Source organism: Nyctibius grandis, chromosome 6 (genome assembly GCF_013368605.1).
Source record: "Nyctibius grandis isolate bNycGra1 chromosome 6, bNycGra1.pri, whole genome shotgun sequence".
NCBI classification, from domain to species: domain Eukaryota; kingdom Metazoa; phylum Chordata; class Aves; order Nyctibiiformes; family Nyctibiidae; genus Nyctibius; species Nyctibius grandis.
The window spans coordinates 58690326-58710597 of record NC_090663.1 but is presented as its reverse complement, the minus strand read 5'-3'; the positions used below and the strand labels follow the sequence as shown (position 1 = coordinate 58710597).

General features: G+C 38.8%; 1 protein-coding gene across 1 annotated transcript in view; it reads right to left on the bottom strand.

Moving 5' to 3' along the window:
• Positions 1-2055: 2055 nt before the first annotated feature.
• METAP1 (methionyl aminopeptidase 1) overlaps positions 2056-20272 on the bottom strand; it is a 29680-nt gene continuing 11463 nt past the window's right edge. The window contains exons 3-11 of the mRNA XM_068402597.1: positions 19006-19118; positions 17628-17688; positions 16353-16444; positions 15574-15657; positions 13948-14086; positions 9784-9915; positions 7075-7218; positions 4702-4767; positions 2056-4532 (exon numbers count right to left, since the gene is read on the bottom strand). Coding sequence (XP_068258698.1) covers positions 4372-4532; positions 4702-4767; positions 7075-7218; positions 9784-9915; positions 13948-14086; positions 15574-15657; positions 16353-16444; positions 17628-17688; positions 19006-19118 — 992 coding nt within the window. The 3' untranslated portion in view covers positions 2056-4371. The remainder of the gene's footprint in view (positions 4533-4701; positions 4768-7074; positions 7219-9783; positions 9916-13947; positions 14087-15573; positions 15658-16352; positions 16445-17627; positions 17689-19005; positions 19119-20272) is intronic.

Sequence of the window (20272 nt, the reverse complement as noted above, 5' to 3'; positions counted from 1 at the left end):
CAGGGTAAGTCAACAACAAAGACATTTAGCGATACCAGAGCACTCAGGTCAAAGACTTATAGCTTCTTCCCAGCCTGAAGAATTGACATGCTGGCTATTAGGTAGCAGAGTTTTCAGACCACTTTGTCCTACAGAGCAGCTGATGGAATGGAGCATGTTTGAAGTAGTCTCTTTGAAGTTCCTAAGCTAACAAAGGGACTCGTAAACACAAGAGTTTTTACCCCATTCTTGGTGATCAAGGTACTGTATTGAACTGTACCATCTTAACAACTGTAAGGACTTCAATGGACAGAATGTTTCCACCAAATAACTGTACATTAAATGTGTATATACTCTGCTGGCTGTCATGTAAAAGATGCAGCTTGTCCCCTCTCCTCATGCTGTTACTTTTATTCAACATTAGCTATCAAATCTTCTCTCCTTAAATATTCATGTCAATTTTCAGAAACAGCATGAGTCACAGAATCACAGAATCAATCAGGTTGGAAGAGACCTCTGGGATCATCGAGTCCAACCATTGCCCTGACACCACCCTGTCAACTAGACCATGGCGTTAAGTGCCATGTCCAGTCTTGTCTTAAACACATCCAGAGATGGTGACTCCATCACCTCCCTGGGCAGCCCATTCCAATGTCTAATGACCCTTTCTGAGAAGAAATTCTTCCTAATGTCCAACCTGAACCTCCCCTGGCGAAGCTTGAGGCTGTGTCCTCTTGTCCTATCGCTAGTTGCCCGGGAGAAGAGGCTGACTCCCACTTCACTACAACCTCCCTTCAGGTAGTTGTAGACTGCAATAAGGTCACCTCTGAGCCTCCTCTTCTCCAGGCTAAACAACCCCAGCTCCCTCAGCCGTTCCTCGTAGGTCATGCCCTCCAGACCCTTCACCAGCTTGGTCGCCCTCCTCTGGACTCATTCCAACACCTCAACATCTTTCTTGAAGTGCGGGGCCCAGAACTGAACACAGTATTCAAGGTGCGGCCTCACCAGTGCCGAGTGCAGAGGGATGATCACTTCCCTAGACCGGCTGGCTACACTATTCCTAATAGAGGCCAGGATGCCATTGGCCTTCTTGGCCACCTGGGCACACTGCTGGCTCATGTTTAGCCGGCTGTCGATCAGCACCCCCAGGTCTCTTTCTGCCGGGCCGCTTTCTAACCACTCTTCCCCCAGCCTGTAGCGCTGCATGGGATTGTTGTGGCCGAAGTGTAAGACCCGGCACTTGTTCTTGTTGAACCTCATGCGGTTGGTCTCAGCACATCTATCTAACCTGTCCAGATCCGTCTGTAGGGCCTTCCTACCCTCCAGCAGATCGACACTCCCACCCAGCTTGGTGTCATCTGCAAATTTGCTGAGGGTGCACTCAATCCCTACGTCTAGATCACCTATAAAGATATTGAACAGCACCGGCCCCAGAACTGAGCCCTGGGGAACACCGCTAGTGACAGGCCGCCAGTTGGACTTTGCCCCATTCATCACCACTCTCTGGGCTCGGCCATCCAGCCAGTTTTTAACCCATCGAAGAATCCACCCATCCAAGCCCCGGGTCAAGCAGGACCTGCCTTTCATGAATCCATGTCGGCTGGCCCTGACGCCCCGATTGTCCTGCATGTGCCGTGTAACGGCACTCAGGATGATCTGTTCCATCACCTTGCCTGGCACCAAGGTCACGCTGAGAGGCCTATAGTTCCCTGGATCGTCCTTTCGAAGGGTTTCAGAAGGAAGAGTTTCTACACTCTCTTAGATGATAGTAAAGGGAAATACTTTCAGAGATTGTTTCAGAACTAACTGCAGGATTGTGTTTTTGGCAAAAGTGTATACAATTTTTAAAAATGTCATTAGTAGATTTAAGTTGTTTTTTTTTTTTTTGGGGGGGGGGGGTTGTGTTGGTTTTTTTTTTAAGTGGATAGCAGCTTCTGTAAGAATCAAAAATAGATAATTTCCCAAATCCAGTCAGCACAAGTGTAATATGTCATGTTCAAGCAAAGTTACAGCTAGACAGGTGAAAAAATAGCCTTTCACAATATTTTTATTGAATAAGTTTTGTTGTCCACGCTGATGTGCTATCTCATGTTGAAAGAACTGGTGTAGATGCTGACAAAGCTTCCACTTGTTTAAAAATACTGTAATTGTATGAACTCAGTATAAACAGTGTTCATGCTGTGATTTCCATTTTTAGGCAGAAATGCATAGCATCATAGATTACCTATATTAAAAACGTGCTGTGTTTAGGTTGTATTGGTGCAATGACTAAGAGGTATTAAAGTGGCACAGGTGCAGGTTTAAGGGTGATATTTAACTGGTTGCATGCATCTACCAGTAGGGCTTGCACTAGTGCAAGCAAACCTTAATATAATTGAGAATGCTATGTTTCATTTTGGATCACAAAAAAAATGTTATTTCTGTTAAAAGCAGCTGAAACTTTTATTTTATAGACCAAAAATGAAGCCTCCTCCCCCCGCCCCCATCCCAATCATACACACACATATAGAAAAGGCAAGACCATTGTAACCATTCAAGTGAATGATATGGCAGGCAAACCTCCAGGACAGTCATCTCCTCAATACATTACATCTCATTCAACACAGGTAATTCCACTCAAGTACTACAGTCTGTTTTGGTAAAATCTATACACACACGCACGCACACATGCTCTATATGCATCATTTCAGGTCATTTTACTGCATAATTAAAAATAATAATAAAGGTAATGAAAACATCGCAATGATACTCTTACAGCAACAGAGGTCTGAGGCACTCAGGGCAGAGAAGACATTTTCTGGCAAATTTGGTATTTGGTAGTACACACGAGTCCAGTTCTATGAAGCACTAACCCCCTTCCCCCACCTAAATTCTGCAGTGCCAAGGGGAGCCAAGGGTATGCAGTACCTCATATGCTTGGGTCTAACGTGGCAACAAATTCACCAGACACCTTGTAAAAGGTGTATTTTATGCCCGTGATTGTATGATTTAATGTCTGCATTGGTTTAACTATTTCTTGTGTTAGTGGTGTAAGACTAAGTCTGCAATGGGGTCTGAAAAATTTTTCATTACAATTCAGAAGAAAAAAAATAAATTCCCTCAGCAGAAACACCAAAGATTATGGAAAGGAAGTGGGCATGGGAAGAGAAAGGGTAGAGAGAAGAGAGGCTCAATCAATCCACACTCCTTAACATGACAATTTCCAGCTCATCATGATCCATTAAGAGAAAATAAAGGGGTATATATACTAACATTGCCCACTCTATACCCAGTCTGAAGAAGAAAGATCAGTTTTCATAGCTGCCCCCCTAAGACTTTACAAAAGCATGAAACTCACTTAAATGAGGGGGAAAAAAATGACCTGTTTAAAAATTACCAAAAGAAAATGAATACGGCATTGAAGATGTTTCATTTTCTCACACTCAGACTTGTTTTGATATACTCATTTTGCTGTAAGTCTTGCAAATCCAATCCCCCACAGCTACTGTGGATGTACCTTTAAAAACCACCACAGTTAACAACACGCAGGGATCCCATGAATCGTGGGATCTTTTTGGTTCTTGTTTCATTCCTTTCCCTAGGCAAGTCTGATACATCAGCTTCATCAAGCTCTTGGAGCAGGAGACTGCCTGCAAATACTGCTTCACTGAGAAGCCGCTTATTCCAGGGAGCTGCATATAAGACAGAATTTACTGATTTTCCCTGTAGGAAGCCCATATTATCGAATCTCCAGCAAGAGAAACAAGTCCTGCCATTAACACAGTGTGTCACCCACAGTCACAATCACCACAGAGGCCACCAGCAGAGAGATGGGGACAGAATTAAAGGTAAGGGTAGCCTATTCTTGGCAACATCCATGTCTCTCTCCCTTCTGCCCCCTTCTCAACTGATAAACAAAAAAGGCCCAGCCCATTAGAACACTATCTGCAGAAGCAGGAGCAAGTCTTTGGAACTAGAAATGCTTAAAATCTCAGGTGCCGCTCACATACCAAGAGAGACAGGGCACGCTAAAGTGGTGAAAAAAACCTGGATCCCAAAATATCAAGTCCCTGTGGGAAAGGTTACCCACACTTTTCTAGCTAATATCATGGCAGCAACAGAAGCAATTGTGGGTCTAATTGGAAGAAAGGTGCTAAAGAGATAATTGAAGAAAAAAGAAAAATATAGCATGAGTGTTGTAGGTAGGAGGAAAGCAGGAAATTCTTTAAATTCTTCTCTGCTTTTCCAGACATGGGGTCAGGTTCTTCAAGATGTTCCTCTTATCTACAATCACTGAGAACAAGTAAATGACGAAATTTCTCTATTCTGTACTCTTGAAAAAATGCATAGTACAGAGACAAAAAAAAATATATATATATGTATCATTCAGATCCACCTGCTCAGTCTAGACTATCACTGGGACATGAAATGGGGACGAATACTATCCAGCCGCCGGGTCAAGATCTCACAGCCTGTATCGGTGACCAGAAGAGTGTGTTCAAACTGGGCAGATCGCTTTCCATCTCTTGTTACTGCAGTCCAACCATCAGGCCATGTTTCATCTTGCCAACCACCTAAAAACATAAATGATGACTTTTTGACTGTTTTTAAGTAACAGATATCAGTTTCCCAAAGAGAAATGAAAAATCTATCAACTATACAGAATAGAACCAGCATCTTATTCCATCACTATTTAAATAGTAAACAAGAGTAACCATTGTACTCTATTGCTAAATTGCTCACCTTCACAGATCATTGGTTCTATTGTAAATACATGACCTGGCTTCATGACTCCAACCGCCTTATTTTCTGCAACAAAATAAACACTCAAGTTAGAAAAAGTGATCCCATCTTAGCAAATGAACAAATCCTTGTCCTAGAAGAACACAGCAGGAATGCTGTAAAGTCAGAAAAGCCCTTCAAAGATGATCTGTTCACTTGTCCCTTTTTAATTCTACATTAATGTTTCTTTTAATTCTTTCCTTCTCCCCCTCCTCCAACACGGCAATATTTACTCAAGGAGCGTAGAATTAATTGCTCTCTTTTTCTCCAACAACTGGAGTTCAACTCCAGTTCTATAAAAACACTGACCAAATGTAATACAGGAATTTCTGCAGACTTCTATGATAAAAAATATAATTAAAAAAATCAATAAAAATAAGAAGCACTTAAAGATACTCAGAGAAGGCTTGAAACCTCTTAATTTGTTTCCACTGAACCATTAGCTCCAATAAATTGTCAAAATATGATACCAGTTAAGTAGTCCTGTGATTCCATTTATGAAAGACACATTGTGCCCCTCATTACTCTGGGTAATGGGGTCATAGTAGTGTCAGGTTGATAATGCTGTATTTCTTTAGCTAACATAAAAAGGCAGAGAATTTCAAGGCATCCAGGACAATAACACTGGAACTTTTTGATGTTATATACACCAAAAATGTTTATGTGGAGGCACATGAACTGATGCAGAGCATGTCTCTAGGAGTGTAGTTTGACTGAAGAAAGGCTTCAGCCCTTTTCCTCAGCCCCGTTTCACCTTGAACAGCAGTGTAGCTTAGACCTGACTCAGCCTAGCATGTGAGAGCTGGAACAAACTCCAGTATTGCACAGGAACCATTAGCTCCAAGCTGCTTTGCTGCTGTAGACAATTTTCATCAATTCTTACATACAGATTCCCCATCCCCCAGCCTACTCTAATTGTGTAAATCTATGAAATTGCCTAAATCACCAAGATGCTTTAAAAATCTCAGACATCAATCTGAAACAACAGCAACCAGAACATTCTTCATTTACTTAAAGGGTCTTGCCTCTATCCCCATCATCTGCTGGTATTTCTTGCTCTCAACACTTACATTTAAGTTTCTGGTCTTCTGCATCTGGTCCTTTATTCCCTCTAGTTTTCATGATTTTGTTAAATAATTTAAAAGCTTACAAAATGAACTTTTTGCTTTTAAAAATCCTTTCATTGTAAGCCAGAAGTAAGCAGCAGCTTTCATTTTTTTTTCCTCCAAGAGGCTTTAAGTCCCTCAGCTCTTTCCACTTTGCTTTTGCTGTGAATCTGTATTTAAAAATACCAGGAAAAATCCAGCATCTTCCCTTTTTGGGAACAGACATTTTGGCTCAATTAAAAAAAAAGTTCAAAGTTCTCAACAACTAGGAAAGACAGAAATTTCCTTTTTCTCAGATTGCATTTTAATTGGTATAAAATCCCCTCCATCTCCACAGAGTCCAGATTTTCTTCATTTTACACAACAAAAACTGAATACCAGGAATTGATACCCTTCTTCCCTGTGACTAATAGGTTTTCTTTGTTCTCTGAAAAAAATAACTTAGGGAAATGACGACATGAGAAGTCAGGGATTGCTACATTATAATCTATAACTATAACCTGTGTTAAAGCTCATTAGGAAATGGGAAAATGGAGGCATCTGTCAGGCTGAGGAAATAAATGTCCTATCAGGGGAGCTCTGCAGCTGAAGTGTGTGTGAACTGTCTATCACTGCTTCATGATTTTTCTTCTATCCTCAGTTGTCCACTGGCACTTAAGCTTCTCTCCTTTGCCTCTGTGGATGCTGTTTCTTAGTCCTGCTGGCAAAAATTGTCATGGGGACACGGCTATTTTCAAAAACTAAAGCTGAGAACTTGGTGGGGGATGGTTGTTCCTCCTCTGCCACACATTACAAAGATTCAGGCACAACACCAATCTATACCATTCAAAAAACCCTTTTATTTACATCTGGAAATGGCAGTAAGTTTTTTCTTAGACCTTCTAAGGATAGAAATATTTGCCTATTCATGTCAGACAAGGATGTCTAAGGGATTAGTTGGGAATTCATGCGAAAACATTGAGCACTTACTCAGTAGAGGTGAGAGCTAACACTAACCATCACTGTAGGCACAGATTGTCTCAGTAGATAATATATTCACCTTATTTAGGTTCATAAAGCACACTATGGTCCATAGTTTAAAAAAAAGTTATTTCACAAGTGCAAAAGGGCTAAATTGATGGCTGTCAGGCAACATGCTACTTTATTAGAATATAAACAAGAAGTAAATTGGGTACGTTCATTGCAAACCACTTGTCTACAGGACAACCCAAAGGGAATGAATACTCACTGGCATAATGTGGCACATTAGGGGCCGTATGGAAAAGTTTATGGATTCCATGCCCACAGTAGCTCCGAACCACTGAAAATCCATTTGCTTGAGCGTGTTTCTGAATAATGTTTCCCAGTTCTCTGTACCGAACACCAGGTTTTACTGCAAAATTAAAGAGATACAGATGGAAATTTATAGAGCTTTCTTTCAACATAACTAACCATCAGACACCATTCAGGCCAATATCTCTGTAGCACTCATGGCTTGTACGGCCATCCGCTCTAGTATGGAACTTCCTATGATCACTTAATCCACCAAGTATATAAGTGAGCACAATAACATGAGAGAGGGAGGAAACAGTCTCATATAAAAGAGAAAATGAGAGAGAAAGAAGGAAACTCCTTCACAAGAACACTACTTTCTTCTTTTCATGGATGTAAGTGCTCATATATTAAAAGGATGTTGAAGTTTGAAATTAAAGACAACAAAAGACTTTCAAAGTACTTGGTAATTTCTCATACCCAGAGTTGCAGAGCTTCTTTCAATGAACGTATGAACTATATTTTAATATGCACTTCTCTCTCTACTACTATGGGAAAAGTGCACACAAATAAAGAGGAAAAATTATTATCCATCAAGAACCAAAAAGGGGGAAAAAAGACAAAACAGGTATCTCTACTCTTAGACAAGATTTTTAGTGGCAACGCTACAGCAAATAAGAATGTTCGTATGCAGGGCTAACTTTTTTGACAATCCTTTTAGGAAGCCTTAAAAGTTAGAGTTTGAAACAGATGAAAATGGTGGGAAAAAAATCACTTTGACCACTTGGACAAGGGAGAAATAATACCACAAAAGCAACAATGCCTCATCCATCAGCTAATAAAGATGCATACCAAAAGCAACCTTGAGCTGCTAAAAAGAAAAAAGAATGTAAATACTGTTTCAAGATCATTCATAGCTCCCTGAATATATGCTGTTCCTTCAGGAGCCAGATGTGTGGTTAAGCGGAGCCATCTTAAGCAGAGTTCACATACATAGCTAAAACCTTATGTGAAGCAAGCCATTTAGTTCAATTCTCTGCTAATGTAAACAACTACAACTTAAATCAGTAAGCTGAACTTACAGAAAATAACAAATTTAGATTACTGGAATGTGCATGCTTTTCCCAAAATACAAAAAAAAAAAAAAAAAAAAAAGACATGGTGGGGAAGAGAGGAAAAGTTAATCTGTTGGTTTTGTGGTAAATAGTTGTGAAGTAGTGCCATCTCCTTCAGGCCTGATGATACCAAGCAACTCATCTCAATGCAGCAAGGAGCCCTCTGCCTCTCTCTCTCATACAGCTCTCCTAGTTAGAGCTCTGCTGGTCCAATGACAAGAAATTAAGATGACTTAAACAGAGGAGAGGTGACCTTTTTTAACAGCTAAGATGCTGCCAGAATTCCTACTATCAGCGAATGTCTAAAACCCATTAAAACTTATTACAGCATCTAAAAAGCTGGTAAAGAAGAGTTACATTGAAAATTTAAATCTCATTATAATGAACACAAAGGTGAATTTCTGTCATAGTTTATACATCAAAGCCAGGATATGAAAGATAAGAGACAACACATATTACACTGGCTATAAAGTACAGGAGCAAAGATAAACATTATTCTGATTTAGCTTTGAAAAACAAAGTGGTCATTTCAGAATAGTAATCCCACATAAATAGGTAATCTGTATTCTTCACGGCTCAACTCTGCAGTATTTTCTTGATCACACAATGGATACGCAAGACATCATTCATGTGGATTTTTGTCTTTTCAGCTTGTCTAGCTATCTCCAAATTATTAACCAAGTAAGTTCATTATATTTTTTTCATTTACTTTTGATTAAATACAAGTTTAAAGCCTTCATATATAGCACCTTAACCTTCAGTCTTTAGAGGCCATGAAGCGAGTAAATATTATTGGGGATTTTAAGAAGCTGCAGGTTATAAAAGATACAGATGACAGAGATATTTCCAGGGACTTGGGAGATTTTTGTTTTGTTTTCTCTGTTTGTCTAAAAGAACTTAGTATATTCCTTTGTGAATGAAGCTGAACATGACATTCTCTAGCTCCCTTTCTGTCTCATTGTATATCTCAATGAAGCTGTCCTGAGTTATATCTAAGCAACATAATTAAAGTTCTGTGAGTACTGAAGGATACGATCTGTCTTCTCTGGCACACTCCCACAGCTGAAAATCAAGAGCTCATAATCAGCTTTATGAAATAACCATCAAGTCTGGCAGGGGTAAAGAGAGATGTTTAAGTGTTCAGTGTTTTACCTTATCGCTTCATTGTGAAACACCATACAAATTATAAAAGTAGGAAGCCATACTTTGGTTTTCCAAAACACACTTTGTTCTTCACATTCTCTAAACTACTCAGATAGTTAGATGTCTTATTCATCTAACTAATAGTCCAAAAAGGCTATTTCCATCTAAATATCATCATGTGTGGATCAGCTCAGCATCAATTACATTTTCCTTGTCAACCCACATTTCAAATAAAAGTTGCAACTACCACCCACAGAACTGTGCCATTTGAAGAATTGCTGTATTACACAATATACATCATCTGCTGGTGACACACACTAATGCTTCTGTGTTCTACAACAGAAGTCACTCCCAGGTAACAGCAAATATGAGCACTCATGTTTGAGAACGAAAACCATTATACTTCGGGCCCTAGCCAAAGGATTTACCTGCATCGATGGCTTGCATTAGGCACTCATAAGTTGTTTGGACAAGCCTCCTTGCACCCTCATCGACTTCTCCAACATAAAACGTCTCATTCAGATCTCCATGGTAGCCATTACGATAGACAGTAATATCCACTGCAAAGAATACCAGACACATTGTAATAGCACTGTATTTCTCACTTCTTGTCTCTTGATTTGTGAAACGACACACGCATGTAAATATCTAGCATTGTAATTGTGAAGTTGTAAGATTACTTTGGAAGAATTCCAGACGTAAATTCTTCCAGCAGAATCAATTTACTCATGCTTATCCTGTAGATTCTATAAAATTCATTAATAAGACAGTGTTTCACTGGTCAACGGTTTGATTTAATTAAAAAAAATGGAAGAGAAAAAACCCCACAGCAATGCAACACACAGAGCAAGCTTATAATTGGTTTTCTAACTAAAAACAGGAAATAGAAGCTCCTTGCTCCATGGTGATCTACCTGGTTAAAATATTTTCTTAGAACTAATTTCAGCACTAATAGGGGGAAATTAAATTGAAAAAGGTATGTAATCATGTTTTAACCCATATTTTAACTTCAGTAATTTCTATGCATATTTAGCCAAAAAGGCAAAATTTCTTGAACATTAAATACACAGCAACTTTCCAATAGTGTTCCTGATTAAGAAAAATACACCAAATGACTTAAAACTTTTTCTTTTTTCTTTCAAATGAAAGAATTTAAACATCCAGTATCAGGCAAACAGCAAGAATGAGAAGGGCATGCTTAAACAACTGAGGGTTTAGAAGAACATATAATAAAGAGTTTAGCATTATGCTGCAGCAAAACTCTAACTTGTTTGCTTTGTGTACAAAGTTGGTTGTAAACTAAAAGTGATATAACTCATTCTTGAAAAATAGCAGCATATGTAGTTGTAATGAGAAAAAAAAATCTTTTTTAGTTTAACTCATTCCAAAAAAATGGATTAATGGCTTTTTTGGATTAAGAACAACCATACAAGACGCCTGTTGCAAATAGTCCTTTTACAAAACATGGGAACAGGCCTACCAGTTTAGACATAGCTGTCATCTGTTCTAGTATCCTGTCTCTCATAGCAGAGGAGTAAAAAACTAAAACCTGCCATCATATAGACATTATATATAGTAAACACATGCGAAATACTCTAGTTTTGTATATCAAGTTGACTTCCTGTGGTAGAATAGGCACTTTTGTGTTTAATAGACTTTGTCAGTAGTCTGATAGGTCCAACAGCTGCTGGAGTACCAAAACCACTTGAACAGTTATTGAGCGGCTATTCATGCAGAAATCCACACGCAGCCCCCCTCACAGGTAAAGAGCCATGAAGAAAACTGTACTGAGCAATAATACTTCAGGAATATGGTATATGAGCCACTCAGAGAGACCAGTACAGCCTTGATAGGAAAACGTGGGAAAAAAACCATTGGTGTCAACAGTAAATCTGTACTGCTGGCAAACATTTGAGAATGAAATTAACACTGCACAAAAACAACACTGCCTGTTGTGGATGCATGCATGTGCAGGGTTACCCTATACCCACTGTAGGATTGTGGGGGACTACTGGAACATTTTGACCAGTGTACATATCTAGTAACATGACAACAAAACTGTAAAGAAACCAGCACCCTGATAACTTATCTGGATAAGTTTCTTGTGAACGGTATATCAGAGCTCCTTAGCACACTGTCCAGACTACTTGCTGCAAAGAGGCTATCTCTACAGGGCATGAGATCACAAGACTTTCTCTCGATGCTGCCAGATTTGGCTAGAATATCTCACTTTGCAGAGAGATCAGCTTTGTTTAAGAATCTCCTCCCAGGGAACAGTATGATAACAAAATGTTATGATGCCCTGCTTGGAGCAGGAGGTTGGACTAGGTGTCATCTGCCAGTACCTTCTGATGACATTTTCCTGTGATTCTAAAAACCTGTTTTGGACCCTGACATGGCCGCGTTTGCTTCCAGCAGGCTAAAAAGTTTGAAGTAAAGAAAAAGATGGGCACATTCCCTCCAAAGTACTTCTTCAATCTCCTTTGTACCCTGTTTTGTTCCTCCTTTTAGCAAGGCTTTTGAGCCACTACCTTACCAAAATGAAGTCTACAAGACTTGGAAGCCTTTTAAGCCCACAGGGAATGCACATGGAATCCACAGAATGTGGACCATTTTGTAACAAGACCTACTCAGGTACGAAAGTGTAAACTAGTTCTTCCTCATCAAAACGAAGCAGAAGGCTCAAAGCTTGGGCAAGTGCAGTCAGGGCAGGGGTGTGAACAAAGGTATGACTAAATCCTCTTATAAAAGGTATTTCCTAGTGCTGAGGTACAGCCTTGGCATGCAAATAGTAGAAAGGTAAAGCACTGTGTAGATGAAGCCAACCTAGTAAGCATAACTGGGCTTCTTAGTTTGGCCTCCAGCAATGCCAGAAAAGCTGGCAACAATAGAGCTGTGCAAAGGCATCATCTTTGAAATGAAAAAAAGATGAAGTAGCTTTGGCTAAATGGTTACATGTATGCTACAGCTCAGAGCTAGCAGCCAGACGAAACCTGACCTAGAAAGGGACAGCAATCGTGAGGCTTGTTCTGAAAAGGCTGGTACCCACAGCACAGAGCTGTAGACTTAGTAGCTATTATTTAGGATAAGAGGAACTGCTAGAGAGAGTCCGGCGCAGAGCCACGAAGATGATTAAGGGGGTGGAACATCTCCCTTATGAGGAGAGGCTGAGGGAGCTGGGTCTCTTTAGCTTGGAGAAGAAGAGACTGAGGGGTGACCTCATTAGTGTTTATAAATATGTAAAGGGCAAGTGTCATGAGGATGGAGCCAGGCTCTTCTCAGTGACATCCATTAACAGGACAAAGGCCAATGGGTGCAAGCTGGAACACAGGAGGTTCCACATAAATATGAGGAAAAACTTCTTTACGGTGAGGGTAACCGAACACTGGAACAGGCTGCCCAGAGAGGTTGTGGAGTCTCCTTCTCTGGAGACATTCAAAACCCGCCTGGACGCGTTCCTGTGTGACATGATCTAGGTAACCCTGCTCCAGCAGGGGGATTGGACTAGATGATCTTTGGAGGTCCCTTCCAATCCCTAACATTCTGTGAAATGGGCTCAAGTTGTGCCAGGGGAGGTTTAGATTGGATATCAGGAAAAATTTCTTCACAGAAAGGGTTATCAAGCAGTGGAACAGGCTGCCCAGGGAAGTGGTGGAGTCACCATCCCTGGAGGTATTTAAAAGATGAGTAGATGTGGTGCTTAGGGACATGGTTTAGTGGTGGACTTGGCAGTGCTGGGTTAACGGTTGGACTTAATGATCTTGAAGGTCCTTTCCAACCAAAATGATTCTATGATTCTATCTCAAATATCTGACAATCTAAAAGGATTCCAACCTGCTTCTAGAGGTAGGCCAAACCTTAGGATACACTGGGCACTTATTTACAAGTAAGAGAAAAGCAAACCAATGCAACAAACAAAGGTGCAAATGTTTGTACAAAACAAATGTAATTATTTTTTACTGCCAAACCGAGAAGAAATGAACGAGAAAACAAAAAACAGCCAAGTAATTTATAAAAGTATCCCTCACCACCCAAGGAGGTGTAAGTACCTTGAGTACCATGAACAAAAAACAGCTGGTACTGTTCAGCTGCAAGATGCTCAAAAAAACGGTATGTTTTTTAATATACACCTATATCATGCCTCACCATTAGGATCCTTTACAGTCATCATAATCGTCATGTCCGTAGCAAAATCTTAAGGATCTAGAGCAATCTAATTAAGAATTTACATGGAACTAATCCAGTTGAATAATTCAATATGCATTTTATTCACTATTTATACAGTCTGGAACAACTGGAACCTAGCCCACAAGTGGAATACTCAGGGACTATACTAATGCACAGACCAGGGCAGAATTATAAAGCTGTTAAAGTGGACCAAACTTTTGAAATTGTTTTATTAAATAAACTCATTAATTTAAATATTTAAAGAGAAGAGGTTAATTGGTAAATGAGAACAAAAGCCTCTTTCAAGAAGCTATTCCAATCATGTTCCCTGCTAGTGAAATCTCACTTTACTGTGTGGTTTGGCTGGATAGAAGGTAGAAATGTTGAAGGTTAGAAATGGGATGGTTAATATTCATAGCACTTACCATTAACAATATCTCCCTCCTGCAATGGCCTCCTGTCAGGAATTCCATGACAGATCACTTCATTCACTGATGTACAACACGACTTAGGGAAATTATAATAATTCAGAGGGGAAGGATAGCAATTCCTTGCAATACAAGCCTAATTTAGAAAATACAATTTACACTTTACGTTAGTAAGTTTTATACAAAGAAAAAACATACATACAATAGCTTTACAGTGAGAATGATAGGTTGAAATGCAGTGACTCTTGAAAATAAGATTCTTCAAGCATTTTTTGGCATTACGGTATTGTGTTACACTTTGTATTTCTTACCAGGAAGAAAGTAAAGCTCCTTTAATTTGGTTTCTACTCGTGTGATGTTCAACTACCAATGCTGAAATATTCAGGTTTAAAACAATGCATGACAATATTTATTTGGTTAAAAACCAGCCATTTTGAATGACTGTTTAAGACTTTAAGTATTTTTGCAAAACACACAAGCTAGACAAAATAACATTTAGCACCACTTTTCAACCCTAGCTTTAAAGTCTTAAGCTGCTTCCTTTGCACTCCCTCTAATAACCTTTTTGAGATTTTTGCAAAATGGACACATACACACTATGTAACACACTGAGCAATTCTGGAAAAATAATACAGTCTTAACTTTTTTTTTATTTAAAAAATTAATACTGTTTTAAAAACACAAAGTACCAATAGGGATATTGGTCAGTATCAACAATCTGCCACGTATAAGTTTCCAAAAACAGCTGAGGAGGGATAACACCATTTTAACTACTAGTTGTCCATATGGGACATTATGCATAAGCAAATAATTCAGTGTTTAATGCAGTTCAACAGAAACCTCCAGCCTAATCAAACCAGATTAAGTTCCTTACAATCTTGGCTCAACAGCTGCAAATGCAGATAAAAAGAACAGCAACCAGCAAGCTCTCTAACAATCTTAACTATACCAAAATTGTTGCCTTCCACAGTGCACACAAGTATCCTCAATTACCAGTTTATACGTCTTATAGAGAAGACAGCAAAGAAAAAGAAAAAATACACAATTCAAGTATCTATGAATAGTTAAGCCAGGAAAATACTGGAGCATGTATTTAAAATACTTCGCTGGACTGGAGCTTTCGTTTGCCTAACTGCATCAAACATTGTGTTTCAGTTCTCTCTCAGGCTCCTCAGTTCCGATTCCCAATCATAAATAATTAAACTTTCTCCTCTGTACATCTTAACCAACACCACAGAGCACAAAAAATCCATGGCCTACATATGATGTTCTTTATATAATGGTATCTGTGGAGCAAAAAGGGTTTAGGAGAAATAAAATTATATGATGTTAACTGAGAAAACAGAAGTAACTTAAGAGGGAATCTGAAGCTGGAAACCATGGAAGGAGCTGATACAGAGAGAGGCCCAGGAGTTCCTAACTGTGGGCTCATTTTGAATCTACCATTCCACTGTAACATATTTCTAACGTCTGCACTACCTACTAGCTTCATATTGGGAAACAGCTCAAAATAAAGAACAGGAATTCATGCAACTACAAAGAAAACCACACAGCAATCATTCAAAAATAAAGAGATAGAAGAAAGCACTGATAAACATCAGAACAACAATAAAATAACCTTACTAAATGGACAGCATGATCAATTTCTTCAGTAGTTACACCTGCTTTCACCATCATAGCAGCAACATCCAATACTTCTCTAGCAAGCTGCAAACAAAACAAAAGTACTAATTTAAAATAAGACCAGGACTATTCCTTAGAAGGTTAGCAACCCATTTTCTACAGCTACACTGAGACTGCTAGGACAGCTGGGTAGACTTGGGCTTTTGAAAGACGTCAAGATGTCTACAGGTTATATTACTAAGCCACCCCTGTGAGATTTGAAAATACCTCAACTAAGAACTGGACCACAATTTCCTCAAATACCACAACGTAAACCAGACTACCTAAATACATTTCAAGTTTGACTTTATGCACAAGGAACTGATAACAAGTGAACAGCTCTTTTTCAAAAATTGTTAGGGATAGGGCTCTGTTTTGGTTTTGCTTTTTAGTTTTTACTTAGTACTAACGCTAGGAGAGGAAAACATTCTGTTCTCATTTATGCGCTATAAAATATATTCTTAACAATAACAATGTTTCAGCCACAGATTATCTCACTAGTAACAACAAAGCTAAAAAACAAATAAAAGTAATCTTTCTGCTTGCAAAATAGTTTACTGTGAATTGGGAGTCACAAGGAGAGAAACATCAAGAAAACATCGACTTTCCCAAACTATTTTTCAGTGCTCAAAAGTGGTTTGAAAGTTTGTACTCTCAAGTGTGCTGTCACAAACTGGTAAATTCACTTTAGGTTTTTAAAGAATAAAGGCACTTCGTAATGAAAAGCAAAATCCCCTTACCCTACACACTACTCGCATCCCTTCTATATCCTCAGATGAGAGTATTTTTATTTGAGAGGTTCCTTTTAAAGCCTGTTCTGATTCAGACATTCCTGAAAAGAAAAAGAGGGAGGAGAAAAAAAAAAAAGGAAAAAACCATGTGATACAGAGACGTGTTTGCTACACATGTCCAATCAAGGAACTTAGCTTACCCGTGGCAACAAAAGTACGTACTTTCTCACCACAGACTAAAGCAACGAACCCACCGAGTCACAGCATTATCATCATTATCCAGATTAATTTGAATTCATAAGCCTTCCACAGTATCGTAATGCCCACATGTGCTCAGGATGCCCGTTCACTTACTTCATAAAACCATCATGTCCAGTTAGTCAAAACACAACCTTAAAAATCAGATTTACAAGGAAATTATTTTATTCATAGGAAAGTATTTTTTTCTTTTGTCTTTTTTTTTAGCTGCTTTGGAGATAATAAATAGTAATAAATAATATTCTAAAAGAGCCATAAAGGATTATATAAGCTTGTGAATATCTCTAGTTATATTATTACAATAATCAGCTGATGAAAACACAGAAATTCTTCCTACCAGATTCTGTGCAAGCCCAGTTTTATAGTTGAATGACCCTCTAAAAGACAGTATTTTGTGTTGTTTAAATATTTACATTCTGTACAGAATAACTAAAGAACGGCTGAATATTTAAAAATAATTCTAACAGACTTTATAGCAGCTTTTTTGGGAAATGCAAAGCACCAATACCAATGTAAAAAGGGGAAAATACCAAAACAAACCAATAAGCAAGTAATTTTGAATGTATTCTCTCTGTGTCCAAAAATAGCTGGAACTCATATATCAGTTTTCTTTTGGGGGTTGCTTACTGTAGTTTTGTTTGGCTTTGTTATTTTATAACACATTTCCAACAGATACACCGATGTCACTGAGAATGGCTTAGCAGAATTCACCTGGGACAGCCAACATTGCTGTTTGTTATGAAGTTAACCACAGGACTAGGACTTGCATGGGTTTTTACTTTTCTTCTCTGAACACCTTTGAAAGATAACACATTACAAACTTGGGACTTCCAAAACATACTTGTAACCATTATTTCTGAAAAATCATTAAGTTAATGTGGGGGAAGAAGGGGTAGAGTGAGAAGAACAGAAAAAAAAAGAGATTCCCTTCTCTATTCTCTCCATCATGCTTTAAAGGCTTTTTCCGTTAAAAGAAAAAGAGAAAGCAAACATAACACTCTACAATTGTGATTTGTTTCGAGTTACCTAGCGGGTGATCAGCATAATCCGGTCTCTGAATGTAACTTGGCACAGGTCTTGTTGGCGTCTAAATAAATCATAGTCAAAGCTGGTTAGGTTGCAAGAATACTTACTACAGTCATAAAACCAGAGACTCACGCAGCAAAATTAAATACAGTGAAATATCGTTAATTCCACTTAGAAAAAGTTGTGAAGTATGCAAACACACAAAACCAGTTCCAATTTTAATTTCTCAAAGACTCTCCTGTTATTCTTTATTGCTTTCATACTACACAACCTCTAATAGCCAGCTTCACAGCTTTGTAAGAATCAAACTTTTATGTGTCAAGTAAATGAAACTGGTTTTATAACATAACCCTCATATTGTAGTGTTTGTTCTGATACTTTCCAGACTGCAAATGCACTGGTTCCTTCCTCTCTCTGGTTATTAGCATCTATTAGCAAGATTGTTATTTCTCATCATGATCCTAGTCATTAGCACTTATTATAGTTTCACTTGCATCAATCCTACAGCAGTCAGAAGACAAAAAAGCAAATGCTCAGCGATAACATTACTAAATTACTTGGCCAGTGACATATCCAAAACACCCTTTTTCCAATGACACTAACAAACACACATGGGCTCAGGCTCTGTTAATCTGTTCTCTGATGAGCCTGTAACAGATGGACACAACTATGGAGAGGATGCCACAGGGGCAGCATTTCTAGCACAGGCCAAAGACACATGTAAATAAAATGCCATTATTCTTGTAAAAACTTTGGCTTATTCCATATACAAACTTGTACCAATTTAAAAATACGGCTACACTGAAGTTGTCTTCTAAACCCACCTTTCACAGCTGAAGATGTTACTGACCTTAGTTATTCTTCACCATTCCAGTGCTGGAGATTACTGTAACCTCTGTTCCTTCAGCAGAGCTGTTCACTAGCTTACTCACCAGGTTATTTCAAACCATTTACATAAAATAATATAAACCCATTTATTTAAATTCTAAATTAATTCACCAGAGTTCTTCTGAAACAGACTGCTCCATTACTGCTGAGAACAGTAAACAGCTAGGAGAAGACATCATCTGAACTAGCAGCAGCTTTTTGCAGAATAAACGTCAAAAGGTACAGCCAAAAGGTATGACCTTAAGGCTGTTACTGATGCATGTTACCTCACAGGCACTTCCTTCATTTTAAATATACCAAGAGATAGGTCAAGTTAAATCAAAATGAACCACAATAAGGACACAGTCATACACGTCCTTGCCATAGGCTCAAATGTTTAGTAAGCTTTCCTCTCTCAGCTAAAATGTGGGAAGTAGTCAGGTCAGGACTGGTCCATTAGTTGCTACAGAACGTAGCAGCACTGGAGTACTAAGTGGCACCTAGTGCTTACCAGTGGATAGTGTGGCCTGAGTTTACCAGTATATCGATAACCAGACCAGGGATTTGTGTTAACGTCACCCTCCAGTGTCCAAGAAGAAACTTCACGCTTAGCTTTTTCATCTTCTGAAAAGACAAAAAAAAAAAAAAGAAAAAAAAATTTGCAGCAGCAAAATCAGTCCTACTAAGAATAAGAACTGTGGGGTCCAGGAAGTGACCTAGAACTTCACTCTAGATATGACTCTTTCTGGCATTTTAGATACTGATATACGGAAGTGGAAGTAGCAGTTAAAATTTTGTATCGCCCTTAAGTTTTACACATTCAAAATTCACATAGTGCCAACTCTATCTTTATTCAATAGCAAACTGGGGAATGTTAGGACAGCAGTACTGAATGCACAAATGAAGTGTAGTAATTATTTAAGTTGCTCTTATTTGTAGTTCTAAAACATAGTTCAGTGCTTGTTTTCATTCTTGGGAAAAAGCATATTTCTACAGAAACACTCGTTATCCCATCAATTAATACTCTTGCACTGTAGGTGAATGTTCCTTTTCTGTGATTTCTCTTAGCTTTTGGTGACAGAAATGACCTGGGGTGGGAAGGAGGGTATCCAACTGTCAGTTTCAACAGATGGAACCTGCTAACCCTCCAGATCTGATGGAGAGAGTGAGGGTGCTGCCACTTCTGCATTTCAGGACTGGCAGTGCGTGCACCTTATAAGATGGTCCCAAACTGCTGGAGGTTCCCAGCTCTCTCACCTTGTGCAATTCATGCCTGACGTGGTCCAGTGACTGACTTCATTCACAAATAACACACTCGTAACAGGGCAGGTTGACAGTGTTTACATAAAGGACTGAAGCAAGTAGATCGTGAGCATTACCAAAAGGAAAAACATTTACTTGAAAAGAGGAGGCAAGGGTTATTATTAATCTTTAATTCATAACCTGATAACTTAAGTTTGTTTTCTCTTTTTGTATCTCACAAGAATGAAGAGATGGAAAAAGTTCTGCCATAGCAAGCCCTCACGTAAGTTCCTGAGTCTCTGTGGCTGACATCTGAGCCAACTGCTCACATGACATTCAGTTTAGATTATTATTTCTCAGTGGTTCATCTAAAAAGCCAAAGTTTTAACAAAGCGATATTTTGGAGTCCCTTGAGATGCTTCAGTAGTTTGTAGCATTGAGGTCTTGAGGGCTATCAGAATCAAGCAGGCTCACCTTGGGCTCAGCAGTTAACCAGGAAGCCAACAAGATCATGGATTTAGTGGAATCATAAAAAA